This window comes from Anolis carolinensis, unplaced genomic scaffold, assembly GCF_035594765.1.
Source record: "Anolis carolinensis isolate JA03-04 unplaced genomic scaffold, rAnoCar3.1.pri scaffold_13, whole genome shotgun sequence".
Lineage (NCBI taxonomy): Eukaryota > Metazoa > Chordata > Lepidosauria > Squamata > Dactyloidae > Anolis > Anolis carolinensis.
This window is the reverse complement of record NW_026943824.1, coordinates 9,075,632-9,094,730: the sequence shown is the minus strand read 5'-3', so window position 1 is coordinate 9,094,730 and position 19,099 is coordinate 9,075,632. Positions and strand designations below refer to the sequence as shown.

The 19,099-nt window shown below is 40.6% G+C and overlaps 1 protein-coding gene across 2 annotated transcripts in view; it reads right to left on the bottom strand.

Moving 5' to 3' along the window:
* Positions 1–138: 138 nt before the first annotated feature.
* Positions 139–19,099, bottom strand: part of dcun1d3 (defective in cullin neddylation 1 domain containing 3) — a 24,696-nt gene continuing 5,735 nt past the window's right edge. For both annotated transcript variants that reach the window (XM_003226704.3, XM_008119618.3), the window contains exons 3-5: positions 7,765–7,939; positions 4,087–4,619; positions 139–2,263 (exon numbers count right to left, since the gene is read on the bottom strand). In XM_003226704.3, coding sequence (XP_003226752.1) covers positions 1,780–2,263; positions 4,087–4,517 — 915 coding nt within the window. In that variant the 5' untranslated portion in view covers positions 4,518–4,619; positions 7,765–7,939 and the 3' untranslated portion in view covers positions 139–1,779. The remainder of the gene's footprint in view (positions 2,264–4,086; positions 4,620–7,764; positions 7,940–19,099) is intronic.

The window sequence follows — 19,099 nt, the reverse complement described above, 5'->3', positions numbered from 1 at the left end:
CTATCTTCCTGCCATGTTCAAGTGGGATGATCAGTTCAGACTGCCAGCTAAAAGGCCACTTTCCCTTCCCATTGATCTGGACCCACTGCCAACATGGCTTGCTAGCACTTCTCTACACAAAGAGCCCCAAACACCGAATTACTGTCGTTCATCATGTGTTTAATAACCAAGGCTTGTTTGCCTCTGGGCCAAACCTTCAAGCAGGCGGTTAAATATGTGGCAAGATGAAGCTGGAGGGGGTTCAGCGCCTCTGAGGCTGGTTTCGCCACACTAAAACAGGAGACTCCCCCGCCTTTTAGGCACGAAACTTCCTCTGTAATTAAAATCAACAGATGAAGTTAAACAAAACGCACATGTAGTTGTAACAATAAAGGATTTCCTATCTGGATTCAAGAGCAGGGGCCCTTCAAACACAAAGCCACACTTACAAAACAGCACCTCTGGTAGCATTGAAAAGGGCAGGTGTAAAGGGATGTGTTTCAAGTATTTTCAACTGGATTCAGGTTTTACTAGCGATTCAGATGACTTTGTCCTGACAAAACAACCCAATTGATCCTATTCAGGGGGACCCTTGGAAATTCCTTCAGGAGAAAGAAAGAATGCCATGGACAAGAGGCTTCTCTTCGGGGTTCTTCTCCAACACTAAAGGCTTGCATGTTCCCCACGTCGCAGTCACAACACAACAGCCGTAGGTCCCCATAACATGGCAACAACGCCTACAGATATGTCCCCAGGCTGCAACCTTTTCCAGATTGTGAGGTTTGTCCTGGGCATTCCACAGATATATAAGCCCCACTTGCCTGGTTTCCAACAAATCTCACAACCTCTGAGGATGCGTGCCATAAATGTGGGTGAAACATCAGGAGAGAATTTATCTGGAACATACAGCCCAGAATTTATCTGACCATACAGCCCAGAAAGCTCACAGCAACCCAGTAATACTGAACACTTTGCCAGTAGTTTTCTTATTTAAAAGAGGGTTGAAAACAACAAACTTTGGGAGCGTCCTATTCCAGTGTCCTGGAAAGAAAACACCCCTTCCCAAATCAAATCTTGCAGCTTCTGTGACTTTGCCATAAAATCAAAAAAGTTATTAAGGATCTTAGACTGGCAGGTACAGTATATTATTTCAAATAAAAATGTTTTTTATCTATTAAAAAACCTGCCCATGCCACACATACACTCAAAAAAACACTGCTGCTTTCATTGGCTTTCAAATTCTTCTTTACCTGGGAATTAAATGCATTTTGTAGTTAACAGTTAACACTGTTATTCATTCATGGTATAAACTTTAAAATTATCACAATCTTTAAAAAAAAATGCAACAATGTAAACAGCACTACACACAGTATAGACCTGCCCTGAAAACTTTTTTTAAAAAAAGATGTAACTTTGCAGAATTTCAATCTGGCACTGGATAATTTAGCAATGTTAATTTAACCAAAGACAAATTCTTTCTTTTAAAAAAAAGGTTGTGTAACCAACATCAAGACGTAATGATGATACCAAATCTCAAATCATTTTTTAGAAAAACAAAAATCATTGAACTTGCAGCCAGGGTCAAACATTTCAGGAAAAGAAGAAACAGGAATAACCCCAAATTTGAAAGAAAGTGCCTAAAATATGGATACAGCATTTTAGAGCCCTTTCAAAATACAAGGCAGAGAAAGGTGGAAAGTAGAAAAATCTGGAGCGTCTGTAAATTCCAGAGGAGTCCAGAGCTTACAGGTCATGAAAGATTAACAGGTCGCAGCAGGTCGCTGTTGAGTTCAAAGGGCGCTAAGGACAGTGGTCCGCAAACAGATTCGCTGTCTGTGAAGCTGCCGCGCATTTGGTGTCGCCTTCCTTCCTCCGCTGCTCCATTTCCCACTCCACAAAGGTGTCAAAGAGACTGGGCCAAGCCTCGTCCTCGCTGTAATTGCTAAGGTCCGGCCCAATGACCTGAGTAAAATTGAGGAACATGTTCCACGTGTCCCGGGAGATTCCCTTGATCCCTGAGGGGTTCTCGTTCAAGAAGTGTAACCACTGGTCCAAGATGGGGGGCTTGTTCTGCGTGAAGACCAGTCTCCAGAGAGCAATGGCTATTTCCCGATGCAGCGACCTCTGCCCCTCCTCGGAGTCCAGGCCAAACTGGAAAGTGAAACGGTAGAGATCCTTGAACTTATCCTCTTGCTTGGCGTCATTTAAGAGGCTGGGGAACCGGGCACAAATCCCATCAATGCTGTCTGCATTTATTGCTTTGCAGCCCTCAAAGAACTCTGTCCTGTTAAAAGAAAGAAAGTGAGGCCAGTTACACTATTGTCTTTCAAATAAGCAGCAAGCACATTAACTGTCCACTCCCCTTTCCCCAAACGCTACTGTGGCTGCATACAGTCAGAAAGAAAAGGGGGGTGCTGGCTTTTATTTTTAAAGCAAAATAGAAAAATCCCAAGAGAGTCTGAGTATGTCTCATTGCCGGTAACACAGGACAGAACAATTCCTATTTTTGAAGACGCATTTTTGTAACATTAGCAACTGAACTCAATACCGCCAAGAAGGTTGGACAGTGGCAAAGCCATAATTAACTTCCCTCACCCCAGAAAGCGTATGTTAGTTATATTGAATGTCCTTATTTTTTGCAGTAAAAGGTAAAGCAAAAGACATAAATGTAAAACATGAATCAGTCTTTAAAATGTTTACAATTCCAATACAATTACTTATATTCTAATACAGTAGAGTCTCACTTATCCAACATAAACGGGCCAGCAGAACGTTGGATAAACGAATATGTTGGATAATAAGGAGGGATTAAGAAAAAGCCTATTACACATCAAATTAGGTTATGATTTTACAAATTAAACACCAAAACATCATGTTTAACAACAAATTTGACAGAAAAAGTAGTTCAATACGCAGTAATGCTATTTAGTAATTACTGTATTTACGAATTTAGCACCAAAATATCTCAATGTATTGAAAACATTGACTACAAAAATGTGTTGGATAATTCAGAACGTTGGATAAGCGAGTGTTGGATAAGTGAGACTCTACTGTATATACAATTTCCAAGTGTTATGGAGCGGGGAAGATAGCGTGCCCAGTTCTCTTTCCAATCACAGTCTCCGCATCTTCTCTCCTCTCTTAGTTGTTGATTTCTCTCATATAATAATAAAAAATAATAAATACTTTATTTATAACCTGCCCTATCTCCCCGGGGGGGACTCAGGGCGGTTTCTAGCGGGAACAACATAGTGGCAATCATTCAATGCCAAAAAGAGCATGTAACAAGTCAAACAATGGGTAAACAGACTTAAATAAAGTTTATAAACAGAAAATTAAATAAACATAACATAATACCATGCACACATGTACAACATAATAAACTCAAACTCTTAAAAATTAGACTAAAAACATTAAAATTAAGGTGGTATGCATTCTTGCATTCTTCCTCATTCCACCTGTCTTTCTCTTGTCTGATGGGTCAAATAAACAGCCTGCCCTCCTCACTTCCTCCTTCTTGCCCACCCTCCAGTACCCCACAAGTACCCCTGACTGTGGATAATAGATTTCACAGATACCCCACTGTGATCAGCAGAAGGGAAGAGGACAGCAACATTCTTTTTCACCAGAGAAAAGCCTCAAATTTGCTTGAATATAATATTCAAACCACTTGAAGTGTACTTCATTTATTTTTCTATCATATGTTGGGAAAAGCAGCTTTGAAGATTCAGGTCCCAACTGAGTACATTAGAACATTTTTCTAAGAGAAATATTTTGGGAAATGTCCAACTTCACAGACTTCTTGGAAATCTGCATCATTCCAGAGTGAGCTTGGCTAGAGCAATGGATTCAAGACAAAACAGTAGGATTCTAAGATGGTGATGTGTACAGTATCATTTCTATTGGTAGAAATGGCATACTGCTTGTGAATGCCTCCTACACATTAAAAGCAATCTACAAATGTCTTCTGTACTGGAGAGAAAGGTCATCGCCTTGTTTATTGTTCTAAATTTTCTTAGCTCGTGGTTCAAAAACATACACCATATCCAAAGTGATACAGGTGCATCTAACAAACAAGAATCTCCAAATAGTATACACACTACTAACCTTGTGAATTTGCACATGGTAGCTGCTTGGAATTTCCACGCCAGGACTAGCACTTTGAATTCGGTGGGATCAACACAGAGGTCATTGCAAAAACGCTCCATGCCTTCCTCTAATATGGCATCTTCTCGCTCATCTTTGTATCTCCTAAATAATTCCTCGGTCCTGTGGAGAGAGGACTCCTCCGTGCCGGAAACAGGTTCTTTTTTGGAATCCCCGGAGGAAGAAGGAAGCTGACTGGATTCTACAGCTGCCTCCATCTTCTTAGTCCCATTAACCAGGATGTCACCAGACGATTTCCCGCTGCCAGTGCTGTGCTCCTCCTTGTGGATTGTGCTGCGCTTGCCGTGAGTCTTGCTGCTTGACTCTCGATCGCCATTTTTGCTGCCCAGGGTCGATGAGGGATTCTTGCACTTGGTGACGCACTGGCCCATATTGTTGTGTGCCCAGCTGTCAGAGCAGGCCTCTTGCGGTCACACACCGACTCCACCGCTGCTCAGTGGGCCTCAACATGCCATCAGTGGCAGTCAACCAATCTAGGAGAGGGGTTCGGGGAGAAGAAAGTAGGTTTAGGAGAAGGATTAGTCAAAGAGAATGTGTCGAACTCTTCTGCTGTTTATGATGACTACAGTTCTACCCCATACCTGCAAAGCAGGCACCCATAGTTTCATGTGCCTGCATCCAACAAAAATATGCCTTCATGAGAATTTTTCTAAGTCCTCCAGGCAATTCCGTAGTATACTTCTTCTGGAAGTTACAATAAAGTAGTCCTGAAGGACCTAGAACATTTCTAGAGAGAAATGTTCAAGGTCCATCATATTTTTCAAGCAGGTCCCAATATTTTTCTCCATTGGCTAAAGCTGCTGGGTCAATGGCCTCATGCATTCAGCCCTATTCCAGATGCAAGGCAGTGGCCTTCACCTGATTGCTATCATAAGCAACAGTTTGGACAGTTTACATAGAGGCTTAGCACAGGCTCTTGGCTCTTCCATTCTAGGCTGTTCCCCACCAAATCCTCCAAAAGGAAGTGGTTCACATTGCGTGATGCATAACAGGGCAGGGTTTGCCTGGACTACACACCCACATTCACCCTGTGCTGCCCCCAATGCACTTCCAAGTCGAATGCTCCTAATGCATTTCCAGGAAAATGGGCACAAGATCAATATGCCTCTGCATGAACTGGGGAGGGGGACATGATTATACCCCCATGCATATAGAGACAATATGGATCCTATGCATGTTTATGTGCCGCCCACCAGCGGGGAAATCATTTTACCTGGAAGCCCTACCTGGAGCTGAGGTTTCTCAGCTCTACCTAGAAAGCAATATAGTGAATAAAAGGAAATTCCTAAAATTTCTTCCATAACATCAGGTTACAAAGGAGTTGATTCATAGGAATCTGTCAAGGCCTACTGCCGTGACCAAAACTATTCTCGCTCCCTCCTCTTCAGAAGCTATTAAAAAGCTATAAATGCATTTCAATACTAAAGCATACAAAAGATACCACTGTTGTATCAAGCTACTGCCAAGTTAGAACTTCTGGCTCTAGCCACCATGCTCTCTCTTTGATTGCTCTTGCATATTTTGGATTTCACAACGGAAATCTAAACTCTTCTAAAATATGCTTGAGAGAACTGCCAAACAAAGTGAGAGAATAAGCAACAACGCTGTAACCTTTCCATACCTCCCTCCCAAGTTTTGGAAACCATTAGAATCAGTGATTCTTAACCTGGAGACCCCCCACTGAGGATCTACAAAGACTTAATGGCTACTCAATCTGCCTCATTCCCAGAGCAGGGGCAAAGGCTAGCTGGGTCTGTGCTTTGCCTGTCATATGACTGCTCCGCTGCAAGAAGGAGACCAGCTGAGTAGCTCAATCCCTCCTGCAGTTAGTAACACCTAAGGAAAGCAATAGCCAAAGACAGGCTGAACCACAAAAACTTTCACATAAAGCCGTAATCAAAGGAAGACCAAGGCATCCTAAAACAGAACAAGAAGACAAAAACAGAGCCAAAGAAAATCCATATCTAGGCAAGCTAAAAGTTAAAGGGCTATAGTCATTGCAAAGCGTTTCTAGCAGTGCAGCTGCAAAAGCAGGGGAAAGATGCTGGAGGTTTAAGATGGAAAGGCATTATATAGTGGCACTAAGCGTGGGTGCAGTTACCACTAAAAAGCTATAGTAAAATATCTAGACTATTCCTAACAATTCACTGCTCGAAGGCATAGATTACACATTTGTGTGAGTCACAGAAACAACATAGTAGAATCGGTGTTTCAACCTAGATCATTATTCAGAAAAGAAGTGGAACAACCCTCTGAGAGGAATCTGGAAACAATCTCAAGGTCCTTAAGCAATTGTGAAGATCTGGAAGCAATTTTTATTCAAGAGATCAGAGCAATCAATCAACACTCGATCTCTGACAGGTTTGTTGGTTTATTACATAATTTTGTTACGTCTGTACACCACTCAAACAGCAAGTGCCCTGCGGAGTAATTTACACAACTAAAATATGAATCAAAGTTGCAAGCAATTACTAATAAATCAAACAATTATGCATCATAACACTGAAAGACTAGAAACCAATGAAACACAATCAACCAAACAGACTCTGTAGATTTCAAGTTAATGGGACAAACATGCAAAAGGCACAGGAAATCCCACCTGATCAGATAAACCAACTGTCAATGTAGGCAGATGCTTTACCCCACATCAGAAGAGCTCCATAAAAGGGACCTTAGGATCACAATTCCCAAAATTCCAAACTAACATAGCCACCAATTATATTTCCCGGAGAATTCCAGGAAAATCAAGAAGATCATCTTTGAGCACCCCATAATTCACCTGTCCCAATAATGTGTAACGTATACTCACTCAAGAAGACATTTTGAAATAACAGTCAGTCTCACTCTTTGGAATAAGATTTGGTCAGTCGATAACAGGGAAATAGGACCTGTGGTCCTCCAGTCGTTGTTCAGACCTTCAAATCCCACAAGTCCCAGACACTGACAATAGTTGAGAAAAGTGGGAGGGAGGCAGCCAGCAAGACATATCTCCATCCTGTCTCATCCAGCAGTTGTTGGGAGCCCCTCCCACTACCTTCAACTGCCATTCCACTGGCCACTGAGTGGGTGGGAGGGAGGCAGCCAGCAAGACACAGCAGTATCGTGTCTTATGTATTACACAGAACAGTCCGAGGAAGTCCTCAACAACAGAACAGATGGATGGATGATAACATGGTGCATGTTACAATCGCTATGAAGGCAGGCGAAGGCTGTAACATGTAACAGGCCTCCAATCATCGTGGTATCCATGCCACTGGATCAGAACCTCTTTATGTGAAGTTTATGTGTTGGTCGCTGTGCACTGATCCCCACACATAAAACAAATTCATGCATAAGCATCTTCCAGTAAAACCAAAACCAACAGAAGTCCTATGACAATCAGCAAGTGACAACAGGGGCAGGACTGTGAAATCTGGAAGCCCCTAGCCATGGACAGTGGGTATATAGTCTGCCATTCTTGCCGAAACTCTACATTTGGAAAATAATAATACTTTGCCACAAGCGATAACCTATGATGATGGTGATGAGTCAAGAATGAAGCTGTTGTCAAACAAAAAGTAAAGTCCCCCACTATACCTCAATTTATCCTATATAAGAAGACAAAAAAAGTTTACTTACGCAATATCCTCCAAAACGCAGGAAGGCATTGCACCATTTAGTCCCACTCTCCTTCCAAACATCTAGGTCTCTCCATGGAAGTGGTGTGGAAACAGGAACAATGGCTTAGGAAATTCAAGGAGCCTCTGGGTCACAAGCATGAGCAGTTGCTGTAAAGCAACTTGTAAAGATTCTCCTGCAAAATACAGTAATCATGTTAGGCTGTGTTAATACACAGTTCCGCCTGTATGTCAATCCCTACCAGACATATATGAAGGATAGCCATTTGGTTCAGACGCCAAACCACAGAAGTTCGTTTTCATGGACAAGATATTCCACACAGAGGATCTGCACCCAGATGCTGTCATCCAGGCCTTTTAAATGCCTTTAAAGGACTTTGTCATCTTTCTTCCCCTGGGCCACAAAGGGCATTTTCAGAATTTGCCTGTGCCATTTCAACTACTGTTAAATTCCTTATTTCTTTTTAGTGAATGTAATATTTATCATTGCACTGAATATTCATACTGTCTGGGATTTATGAAAAGCAGAGTAATTAATCTTTTAAAATACATGTGGTCCAATTCTTTGATTGCATTCAACCAGGGTGTGAAGAATACTCACAAAACATCTCCCTTGGTGAAAAAGCCTGGCTGGCTGAGAAATTGCTTGGCTCTTACTGTAAGAGTTCTCACCTCCAGGCTAAGAAAAACTCAAGGAAAGCTCTGCTTTTCATCAAGGTTTCAATCCTTTGTGCAAAAATGTCTCTGCAGACTTGCAGACACACACAGAGCAAGTACAAAACTGCCTAATGACCAAAAAAGAGGCAAACATGTTCAGTTACTTCTGATTTTTAAAAGTCCATCCAACAACTACTATAACTTGGTTTAGTGTTTTTCACAAAAGTTGCTTTTACAAATATAAACTTTGTCATACAGCTGCGAAAAATGCAGGGTTTGATGCACAAGAACAAGACAAGCAAGGACTATACCGTATTAACATATCACAGTACATTTTTCATGATACAATAAAAGTTACACATAAATGCCTCCATCTCAAGACTTAGAAAAGTCGATTGTTTGGATCACAGCTCCCAGAATCCCCAAGCCACTGGTTGTGCTAGGTGAAAAAACTTCTGGTAGGTGCAGTCGAAAATAAACTTTCCCTGTTCATGTCTATACATGGCACGGATTTGATTTTTGGTGTTTTAACTCCCTTGTGTTAGAAATATGGATATTTCCTACACTTTTAGCTTTGGAGCACCATTTATATCAAGCCTGTACAACCTGTGGCTCTCCAGGTGTTTGAAACGCCAACTCCCAGAAGCTCTAGCCAGTGTATCCAATGGTCAGGAATTCTGGGATCTGAAATCCAAAACATCTGGAAGGCCACTGGTTGTACTGGCCTGGCTTATATGAATAGATTTTCTGAGAATATGAAAGCATTTGATCAGTCTTTACAACTGTTTATTTGCTTTGATTGCATTTTAACAAACATCTGGTCTTATAAATTGCGAATTCAACAGATTGTTGCCTTGAGTTCTTTTTTATCATGGCTACAAGTGACAAGAGATCTAGTGTGATACAGCTGGACTAGATGGCCTACATGGTCTCTTCTATGAAACATACAAACAAAGGAAATACTTATAAAATACAGCCTGGAGTTCTAATGAGGACCCAAAATGATGTTGATGATGATGCCATCAATGTCCAACCGGCTAGAGATTACAGCCGATCTCAACTGAATAATGTAAAACAGCAGGCCCCAGAGATGACTCTGCTTTCTACGCACCTCCAACCTGTTTTGCAATTGAGCCAACCTGCTTGCCAAAGAAGACAAATAAGTGCTTTTCTCTTGGTTACCAAGGCTGGCTGTAAACATGCTGCAGGGGACCAGGTGCCAGCAATTTGAACATCTGCTATTAACAGACAACAGCAAACTCTCCCAGACTATTTTGGAATCTGTTGGGTTACAAATTATTCTGTAAGGTAGCCCTGATCATGTTTATCCAGAAATAGCAACAGACCTGACCAGGGACTAGAAAATATATTCTGTGGTCCTTTCAGTACATCTCTTTAACTGTCCTAGAAAAAAGAGGAACCACAACCAGACTAAAGCCTCTCTGATTCCCCAAGTTTCAACGGACGATTTAAAGGAGAACCACCAGTTCCCATTTTTGCAGACTAAAGGAATGACAGTGTTTAAAGCTGCTCTGCAGATCCAGTTGCAACCACTGCAGAAGATTCACAAATACAGTATACAGGTGGGCACCTGGCTCAGCAGTAATACAACATGCTGTGCATCCAAAACGGACCTTGGGGTTATTGTTGCTTGTGAGCTGAATATAAGCCAGCAGCATGATCTTGCAGCAAAATAAGCTAGATGCTATTTTAAATTGCATTCATAATAACAATACCTTTTTATTTCCTACCCTCCTCTCCCCAAGGCTAAAAGTGTACGTTTCCGAGCAGAAGGAAGTGATAATCCCACTAGATTCTGTGCCAATTTGTGTTCAGTTCTGGAAATCATATTTTGAAAAGGATATAAACAAGTTGCAGCAGGCTTAGGGAAGGGCAACAAGGATGATAAGAGGTGTAGAGATTGGAACACATGAGGAAAGGTTGAAGGAACTAGGCTTGTTTAGCTTGGTAAAGAGAAGGCTCAATGGCCACATGTTTCCACTCTTTAAATGCCTCAAGGACTGTCACAAAAAGGACAAGAAAGCCTGTTTTCTGCTTACCCTCGAGAATAAGACTAGTTCTAAGAGTTTTAAGTTACAAGAAAGGACACTTCAAATTCAACATTAGAAGCAACATAACAACAGGAAAAACCATTTAGTAATGGAACCAATTGCCTGGAGGGGAGGTCTCCTTCTCAGGATGTCTTCAAAAAGAGGCTGGTCAGCTCCCTGCTGGGGATGCTTTTGATGGAGATCCTGCACTGAGCAGAGGGTGGCACTCCATGGCCCATGAGGCCCTTTCCAACTCTGATTCTATTCAGAGAAAGGTGTTTTTCATTTTTCTCTTGGCAACTGCACGGAAAGCCTACCCTGATAATTCAAGTATTCAGTAAACAGCTTGATGGTTTAGTTTTGATTTGCTCCAGTAAGTTCACTTGCCTATTCTGAGCCTTGAATGATGCACTATTAGGAAGGGTTTCCTGATGTTAAGAGCTGTTTAGGAGTAAAATATGTAGCCTCGAAGTGTGGTGGTGTCTTCTTCCCTGGAGGTTTTTAAGCAGAGGCTGGATGGCCATCTGTCAGGAGGACTTTGATTGTATCTTCTTGCATGGCAGGGAGTTGAACTGGTGGTATCTTCCAAATCTCAAAAATCCTGCTTTCTTCAGCAAGAAAGGAGACCCTGTGACCCTGCAAATGTAGCTGCAGTCAACAGTAAGGAATATTAGGTATCATAATCCAACAACATTTAGATACCCATGGAAATGTACTCATTATTTGGAGATACAGCTAGTTCTAAGCTTAATGTTTATGTAAGAAATCCAACTGGAACCAAGAACCAATACCAAGGAAAAATTGGCTGTGTGTCATAATATGTAATTTAGTTTGTAATTGTTTCAGCTGCTGTTGATCTTAATGTTTATGTATTATTTCCTACATGAAGAAATGAATCAAACTATCACTTTAGGGAAAGAAAAAAATAAGTGTGATTATGTTGAAGATTGTTCTTTTTGTGTATAGCCTCTGAAGAGAAAACACCTGTTCCACTATATTCATTAAAAAGTACGTGACAACGAGGGAGGAAAGGGAAGAATTCACGTACAAGAGCTTTAAGCTCTCACTATAAAAATGAAACTGAATTTGTTACTAAGAGGGCTCAACACCCTTGCAAGCTATGTTAATTACAGAACAAATTTAGCTGCTGAGAACAGATGGAAGATCAAAGTGAAAAATGGGAAAGAAGACTCCTCCAAATGAAGAAGGAAAGAGACATCAGATTGACTCTTTCAAACCCTTTTTTGCATTCTGCCAATGTCAACAAAAACACCACCACAATCTTCTTGCCGGCACAGTTCCCTTGGTGAAATAGACGAAAGCCTGCTGTTTCCAGTTATTCCAGAAAGAAAAACAGGGGAAATCTAAACATAGTTCCCAGTCTTCTTACTTTTTCGTTTGCTCACTCATGTAGTACACATTAATTGCTAGGCAGCCTCGTTGCAGTATCCCAAAAGAAGATACTTGCTGTGAAGTTATGAGGGCGGCAGTTCAGCCCATCTGGAGAGCACCTGCTTGGCAAAGGCCATTCTAAAAAGGGCTGGTAAAAACACCATGGCTCACAACTGAAATTCTGTCTACTTTCCAGGTTTTGCTGTATTTCATGTGTATCTACAATATTTTCATGTAACATGATGGTGCACCAACTACCCTTCACTTCCATTGGTCATGTTGGATCACCTGAGATTTAAAGTCCAAAGAATTGGAGGATCACCCATTTCTTAGCCCAAGTTCTATATAATCACACAATGCAATGGAGCAGAAAAAAACATCAGGAAGACCTCCCCCTCTGCAACATTGTGGTTATGGCTGCACAAGCATTATGTTGAATCTTTGTGGGAATGATGAGGGGAGCTGTCATGAGGAAGCATCTTCACTGCATATTTCCAGTAAGAATATTTTGCATGTTCATATCATATGTACACTGGAGCATGTGTCATTTTAGAAGATGTTTTCATCATCTTCTCTCACATAACAATATGGGGTCTCAGATGATTTCATGATTAGCAGTTTCATAATTATCTGCATCAAAAATACTTTTTAAATAAACTGACAGCCTGGTTAAAATCAGGGACACCTACTTAGTAATTCATTTATTGAAACTTTTAAAATGTGGGCAACAAGACATTGCAGCTTATTAAAAAGGCAAGAAAATGACATACTGGATACAACCTTTTATATCATCTATTCAAATATTTTGTTTTGAAATGTAGACCTAGCCAGAGAACAATAATTATTCCATTCCTCTCCTGCATTAGCTACACTACTGGATCACTTCTCTTATGTCACTATAATGCAAGAGCTAAATAATTCCCTTTCATGTGTAGTACCATGAAGGTCCTTCTCAGACAGAGCGTGACTCCACTGATTTCTCCCGTCTGTGAAGGAGTTTGTCTCTCCCACTGTTCCTCCCCTTCCCAGCTTCCATTGTGTTAAGGCTGGCCCCCAGTGTGCGCCGTGGAAATCCAAATCCCAGGCTCTGAATAAATTATGCATATCCCCATAGGTTTTGCATAAGCAGATTTACACAGATTCAGCCACATCACAATGTTTGGGTTTTCACAGAACACTACACCTAGATAGCATAGAAGGATGAAGATGGAAATGAATACATTTGATAGAAAGAGATACACACCTGGTGAAGCAAAGGGACAAGACAGTGAACTCTTCCCAACCAGAGCTGTGCGCAACACCTGCAACACCACTTGTGAGCAGAGGTCAACTGCCTATCTGTGTCAGCACCAATTTCTAGATATCATGAGGATTGCATTTACATCTATGTGCATTAGACATGCATATGTACACACTCACTCTAAGGCCCTCAGGAAGCCTTTCTCTCAGCTTGCACACTGTGGCATGTACAAGACTTGCCAGGAGCATCATTATCTCCACCACACTATACAATTCATTCCAGATCACAATATGACGGTTTGAGGTCCACTGTGATCAGAAACCAAACTTAAACTTTTTTAAAATGACATGGCTTTATCCCAAAGGAAGACAGTTTTTTGGTATAGGGACAAACACCAAAGTGTGAGCTCAGGTGCAGTGTGCCACCACATATCATTAAGTGCACCATGAGTAATACACACAACACTCCCATAAACTGTTCATCAATAGAGAAGGTAGATGGCCACATCTTTGCAGGTTGCTTTTACTTCCCTCCAAAAACAAAGGGGAAAGGCACTACTACTACTACTACTATTATTATTATTATTACAGTACAGTCTCATTTATCCAACTCTCGCTTATCCAACATTCTGGATTATCCAACGCATTTTTGTAGTCAATGTTTTCAATACACCGTGATATTTTGGTGCTAAATTAGTAAATACAGTAATAACAACATAACATTACTGCGTATTGAACTACTTTTTCTATCAAATTTGTTGTATAACATAATGTTTTGGTGCTTAATTTGTAAAATCATAACCTAATTTGATGTTTAATAGGCTTTTTTTAAATCTCTCTTTATTATCCAACATGTTCGCTTATCCAACGTTCTGCCGGCCCATTTATGTTGGATAAGCGAGACTCTACTGTATTATTATTATTAATTTACAGCATACTCTTTTCCCAATATAAAGACTAAAAACACCTTACAAATTTAAAACACAAATCTATATATATAAAATGATAAAGTTGTTTGCGCAGTGACTATAACAACAAAACTAAACATCCCAGAAATACGAAATTTGGCAACACAATGCAAAAGGCTTGCCTCCAGGTTACAACAACACAACCACACCACAAAACCACAATCCGGACCCACAAAACTCACAACAACGCATCATGTGATAACAACACAACTAAACGCCCCGGAAATACAAAACTTGGCAACACAATGCAAAAGCCTTGCCTCCCAGTTGTAACAACACAACCACACCACAAAACCACACAGGACCCACAAAACTCACAACAACGCATTGTGACTATAACAACACAATTAAACGCCCCAGAAATACGAAACTTGGCAACACAACGCAAAAGCCTTCCCTCCAGGTTGTAACAACACAACCACACCACAAAACCACAATCCGGACCCACAAAACTCACAACAATGCATTGTGACTATAACAACACAACTAAACGCCCCAGAAATACGAAACTTGGCACACAACTAAACGCCCCAGAAATATAAAACTTGACAACACAACGCAAAAGCCTTGTCTCCCGATTGTAACAACACAACCACACCACAAAACCACAATCCCAACCCACAAAACTCACAACAATGCATCGTGGCTATAACAACACAACTAAACGCCCCAGAAATACGAAACTTGGCACACAACTAAACGCCCCAGAAATACAAAACTTGACAACACAACACAAAAGCCTTTTCTCCCGGTTGTAACAACACAACTACACCACAAAACCACAATCCGGACCCACAAAACTCACAACAACGCATCGTGACTATAACACAACTAAACGCCCCAGAAATACAAAACTTGGCAAAACAATGCAAAAGCCTTGCCTCTCAGTTGTAACAACACAACCACACCACAAAACCACAATCCGGACCCACAAAACTCGCAACAACGCATTGTGACCATAACAAATACAAAATTTGACAACACAACTCATCCACCTCCCCAATCCCTACATTTACACTTGGCCTCCAAAAAAACAATTACAATAATAACAATGACAACAACAACAAGAATAAGACTCAACACCATCACAGGCAAGAAACAGTCAGGCACTGAGGCTGAGAGGCCAGTCAGTGCTACACTGGGCCTACAAAAAACAATACAGTAGCATCTAACTTATCCAACCTTCATGACCACTACAACAACAATAATAATAAACACCTACACAGGCAAAACAAAAAAGACTATTGTACCACAATAAAAATATAAACCGCACTCAGCAAAATCAGACATTACAACTAACAACAAACCAAAGACAACAGGGATCTCAAGCAATTATCAATCAACACAAAAATTGAAGAAGGTAACAAACTTCAAATACTACTACTAATGTGAGTATAAAGAAGGTGGAGGTCACAGCATCAATATAACCTAATGTAGAGTGACCAACACCACCTGACTAAGCCACAGCAACGCGTGGCTGGGCACAGCTAGTTATAATATATACAAGAACATCAGTAAAAAAAAATATAAAAGGTATTTTCTAAATCCAATTCAAAAATCATAGAATCGAATTGTTAATGGCAATTAGAATTGGGCATAGAAGATCTTCCACTTTCATTTCCTTTCATATGCAGAGTTTTTAAAAAAAAAATGTTTCCTGAATACAATCGAACGATAGAAAGGTTTGGAGAATATGATAAATTCTTCACAAACAATATAAAGCAAATCTCTTCCCTTTCTTTTCCAACCAAGCTGAACAGGTACAGCTATGGGAAAGGAATGCCTCTGCCATACAGTGCTAAAGGTGAGGTGTACCTCGGAAACAGACACAACAATCCAAATTCAGCACCACATTTAGGTTTTAAAACCTCACACTCTTTCCAGTTTTTTAGAACTTTGTAAATTTGGGCATATTCTAATAGAAAATGAGCTGAAATGTATGTTCTTACCTACCCCCTCTTTTGAAAATCTTGCTTCTGAGATCTTGAGCACTTCTCTCTCAGTCTCTCATTCCCAAACAATTTTGTGTAGGCTTCCCCTTGAAGAAGAATGCTCACAATCTTCAACTGATTGTAGTGTTACTCCCACCAAGCCAGCAAAGACAAGGCGACTTGGACATTAGGAGTTCTATAAATATATGTGAACTTCTATGGAGCTTGAAGCCACACTGTTGGCTGTCAAGACAGCATGCGGCAGTTCCGTCTTTCCCCCTACGCCTTCGTCATCTGACCCAAAGCTCCCTAAATACCAGTGGTCCCCCTCTGCAAGACAGCAAACACGGCTCTTGGCTCTCCCCCAGGTGAAAATGAATGCAAATACAAGTCAAAACGAATAATTACTGTTTTGAGCTGCTATTGTCCTGGTTCCCAATGTGGGGCACATGCCCCATAAGGGGGCAATTTGATTTTTAAGGGGGGTAATGAGTTATTAAAAGTAGATTTTTTGTATTTCTCGTGGTTCTAGGGGCCTCATATACAATCTATAGATAGATATAGATCTATATAGATATAGATTGTGACATACAGATTTTAAAAATTAAAATCCAAATGTACACGGCAGTCAGCTGTTTTTTTAGAAAAAAGTTTTAGCTTGTCAATGGAAAGACGATGTGGAATCTCTTCATTGGGAGTTTCAGAGGCCTTACTTGATGTAACCAGACATCTCCTAGCTGCTATCATTACTTGACTGTTAATGACTCACCACTAGTCACAGGCCTTGGTCAGAGAAAACAAAATGGGAAGCTATAGGAGACACAGGCTCAAACCTTACATCTCTTTTGTGTAGCATACATTTACCCCTGCAGATTGCACTACACCATCCTTCTTGTGAATGGTGAAGTTTCACAACTGATTGCATAACTCCAGATAAGATTGCTTATTGCTCCATTGCATAATAGGGAATGTTCAATGGCATCCAATCGGTAATGAAGATACTGTTTAGCCTGCTTTTTCAATGTCAGTTAATCAAACTGAAGAAACTAATAACACATGAGGTGAACAGGCTAGTGCACAACTGACTGAATGCCATCCTCATGCTATGGAAACTTATGCATGAATATGACACCAACACAAATCCAGACAAAACAGAATGGGCTATAAGTCTGTTATATATTAATGATTCCAAACATGTATCGTCACCACCTAAAGGACTTGCATTTCCTTAAACCAAGTTAGCAGGGCCAAAAATCAGGACTTCCAGGAGTGAAAGGCCCTCAACAGAACCCTGTTTGGGAACTACTGCTCCAGACACTTGGGAGACACTGAGAACTCTATCACATTTGGATCATGGCATCTCTATTGTAAGCAATGACACTGACATATATCATGCCCCTACGAGGCAAATGCTCATTTTTGTCTCAAGGCATGCCATTTCTCCAAAGGAAATGCCAGCCCCTGCTTTGAGAAAAAAGCGAAGTCATTCCAGCCTGTTCAAAATGTTACTCAAACAGCTAATTTGCACAGTGCTGTTTATATTAAACATGCAAAAATCGTGAAACTATTGCTGTGAACTTGCCAGGGGTTGTTGTGGTTTTGCAGCAGGTTTTTTTATTTCATATAAGGAGGAGAATGTTGTTTCTGGACAAGGAAGAAAAGGAGGCGGGGGCCATGGATGAGTGGAGGCATTAGCCAGTCTAAACTATTTGCCAAACCCACAAAGCATCAGTTTTGAATGTAGAGCTGAGTGGCAATATCTTAACAGAGTTTATGCTGCATTCCAACATCTTAAACTGGGTTGCAGAACTTGTGGTCTTTCAGATGTAGTCAGATGGTGACTCCATCATTCCCGACCTTGGTTGCTGGGTCTGAAGGGAGCTGGCATCCAACATCATCTTGAGAACCACAGGCAAAGGTCTTCCTTAAATGCTCCAGGATGCAGGAATGTAAAGCCAGACCTAAGAGATTCTACACCTTAAAAAGCAATGCAAACCTAGATTATCTAAGTGCCTCAGCCATCACACTACAAAAAGGGAGAATTGTCTGAATGGCCTCAGAATGGAATCAAGGAATCAAGATAGCTCTGCCATGCAACTCGCCCTGCTAGAGCTTCTTAAATCTTTCCATTCAGAACCCAATTTGTCAAGAGAACCCCAGGTATGTAGGCATATAAAACAGGTATAAAACCAAACATTTACTGATAATAAATTAGCATTTGCAAGGCTTGCTAAATAGGCTTATTTCCCTTTTCCTGAAGTATAGCTGAAGCCCCTGTAAACACTACATTTATGTAAATGCTTTCAACAGTCACTAGGTGACAGTCAGAAAACTTTTTGGGACCCCAACATTGAGCTAAAGGGGCCCAATCTGGGATTGGGAGCCACAATTTAAGAAGCAGTTTACCAAAACTACTTTGCTGCATTCAGGTGTGGTGAAAGATATTGTCGCATCACTTGTGTTGAAGGGACAGTAGCTTTCATACACAAAATGGAAGGAAAGGAGCTTAATTCACATTGTATTATTTGTTTTTAAATTTTTGTATTGCATTTTTTTTCTAAACTATAACCAAAGTATGGGATTCATAGCCACCCTGAGCCCCAATTGAGATAAAAGTGGGATGTAGTAGTAACAACAACAACAATAATAATAATAATAATAATAATAATAATAATAATAATAATATATTTTAATCTTTTCCTCAGAAAACCCAACAGAAATTAAGCTGAGGAGAAGATATTTTCATTAGGCAGAGATACCGAGACCTTTTCCCTCGCCCAGAGTGGTCTCCAACTGCATAGGAACCTGAGAATTTTAAGAAAACATAATTTCACAGCTATGAATACTATCTGATTTTCACAAGTTTTAATTAAAATTAGTTCCATTTACACCTTTCTTTTCCCTTGCTGCTTCTACGCTGTTCTAATTAACTTCTCCCAAGTGCTGTTCTCATTTACAGTTGTTGCTCAGGGTTTATATAATTCCAGTCCTTCAATTGCATATTATTGAAATTATTAACTTTACTTATAGCCCACCTTTTCCCCCAAACAAAGATTCAAGAGAGGTTGCATCTTTAAAGACCACACGATTCTGTTCAA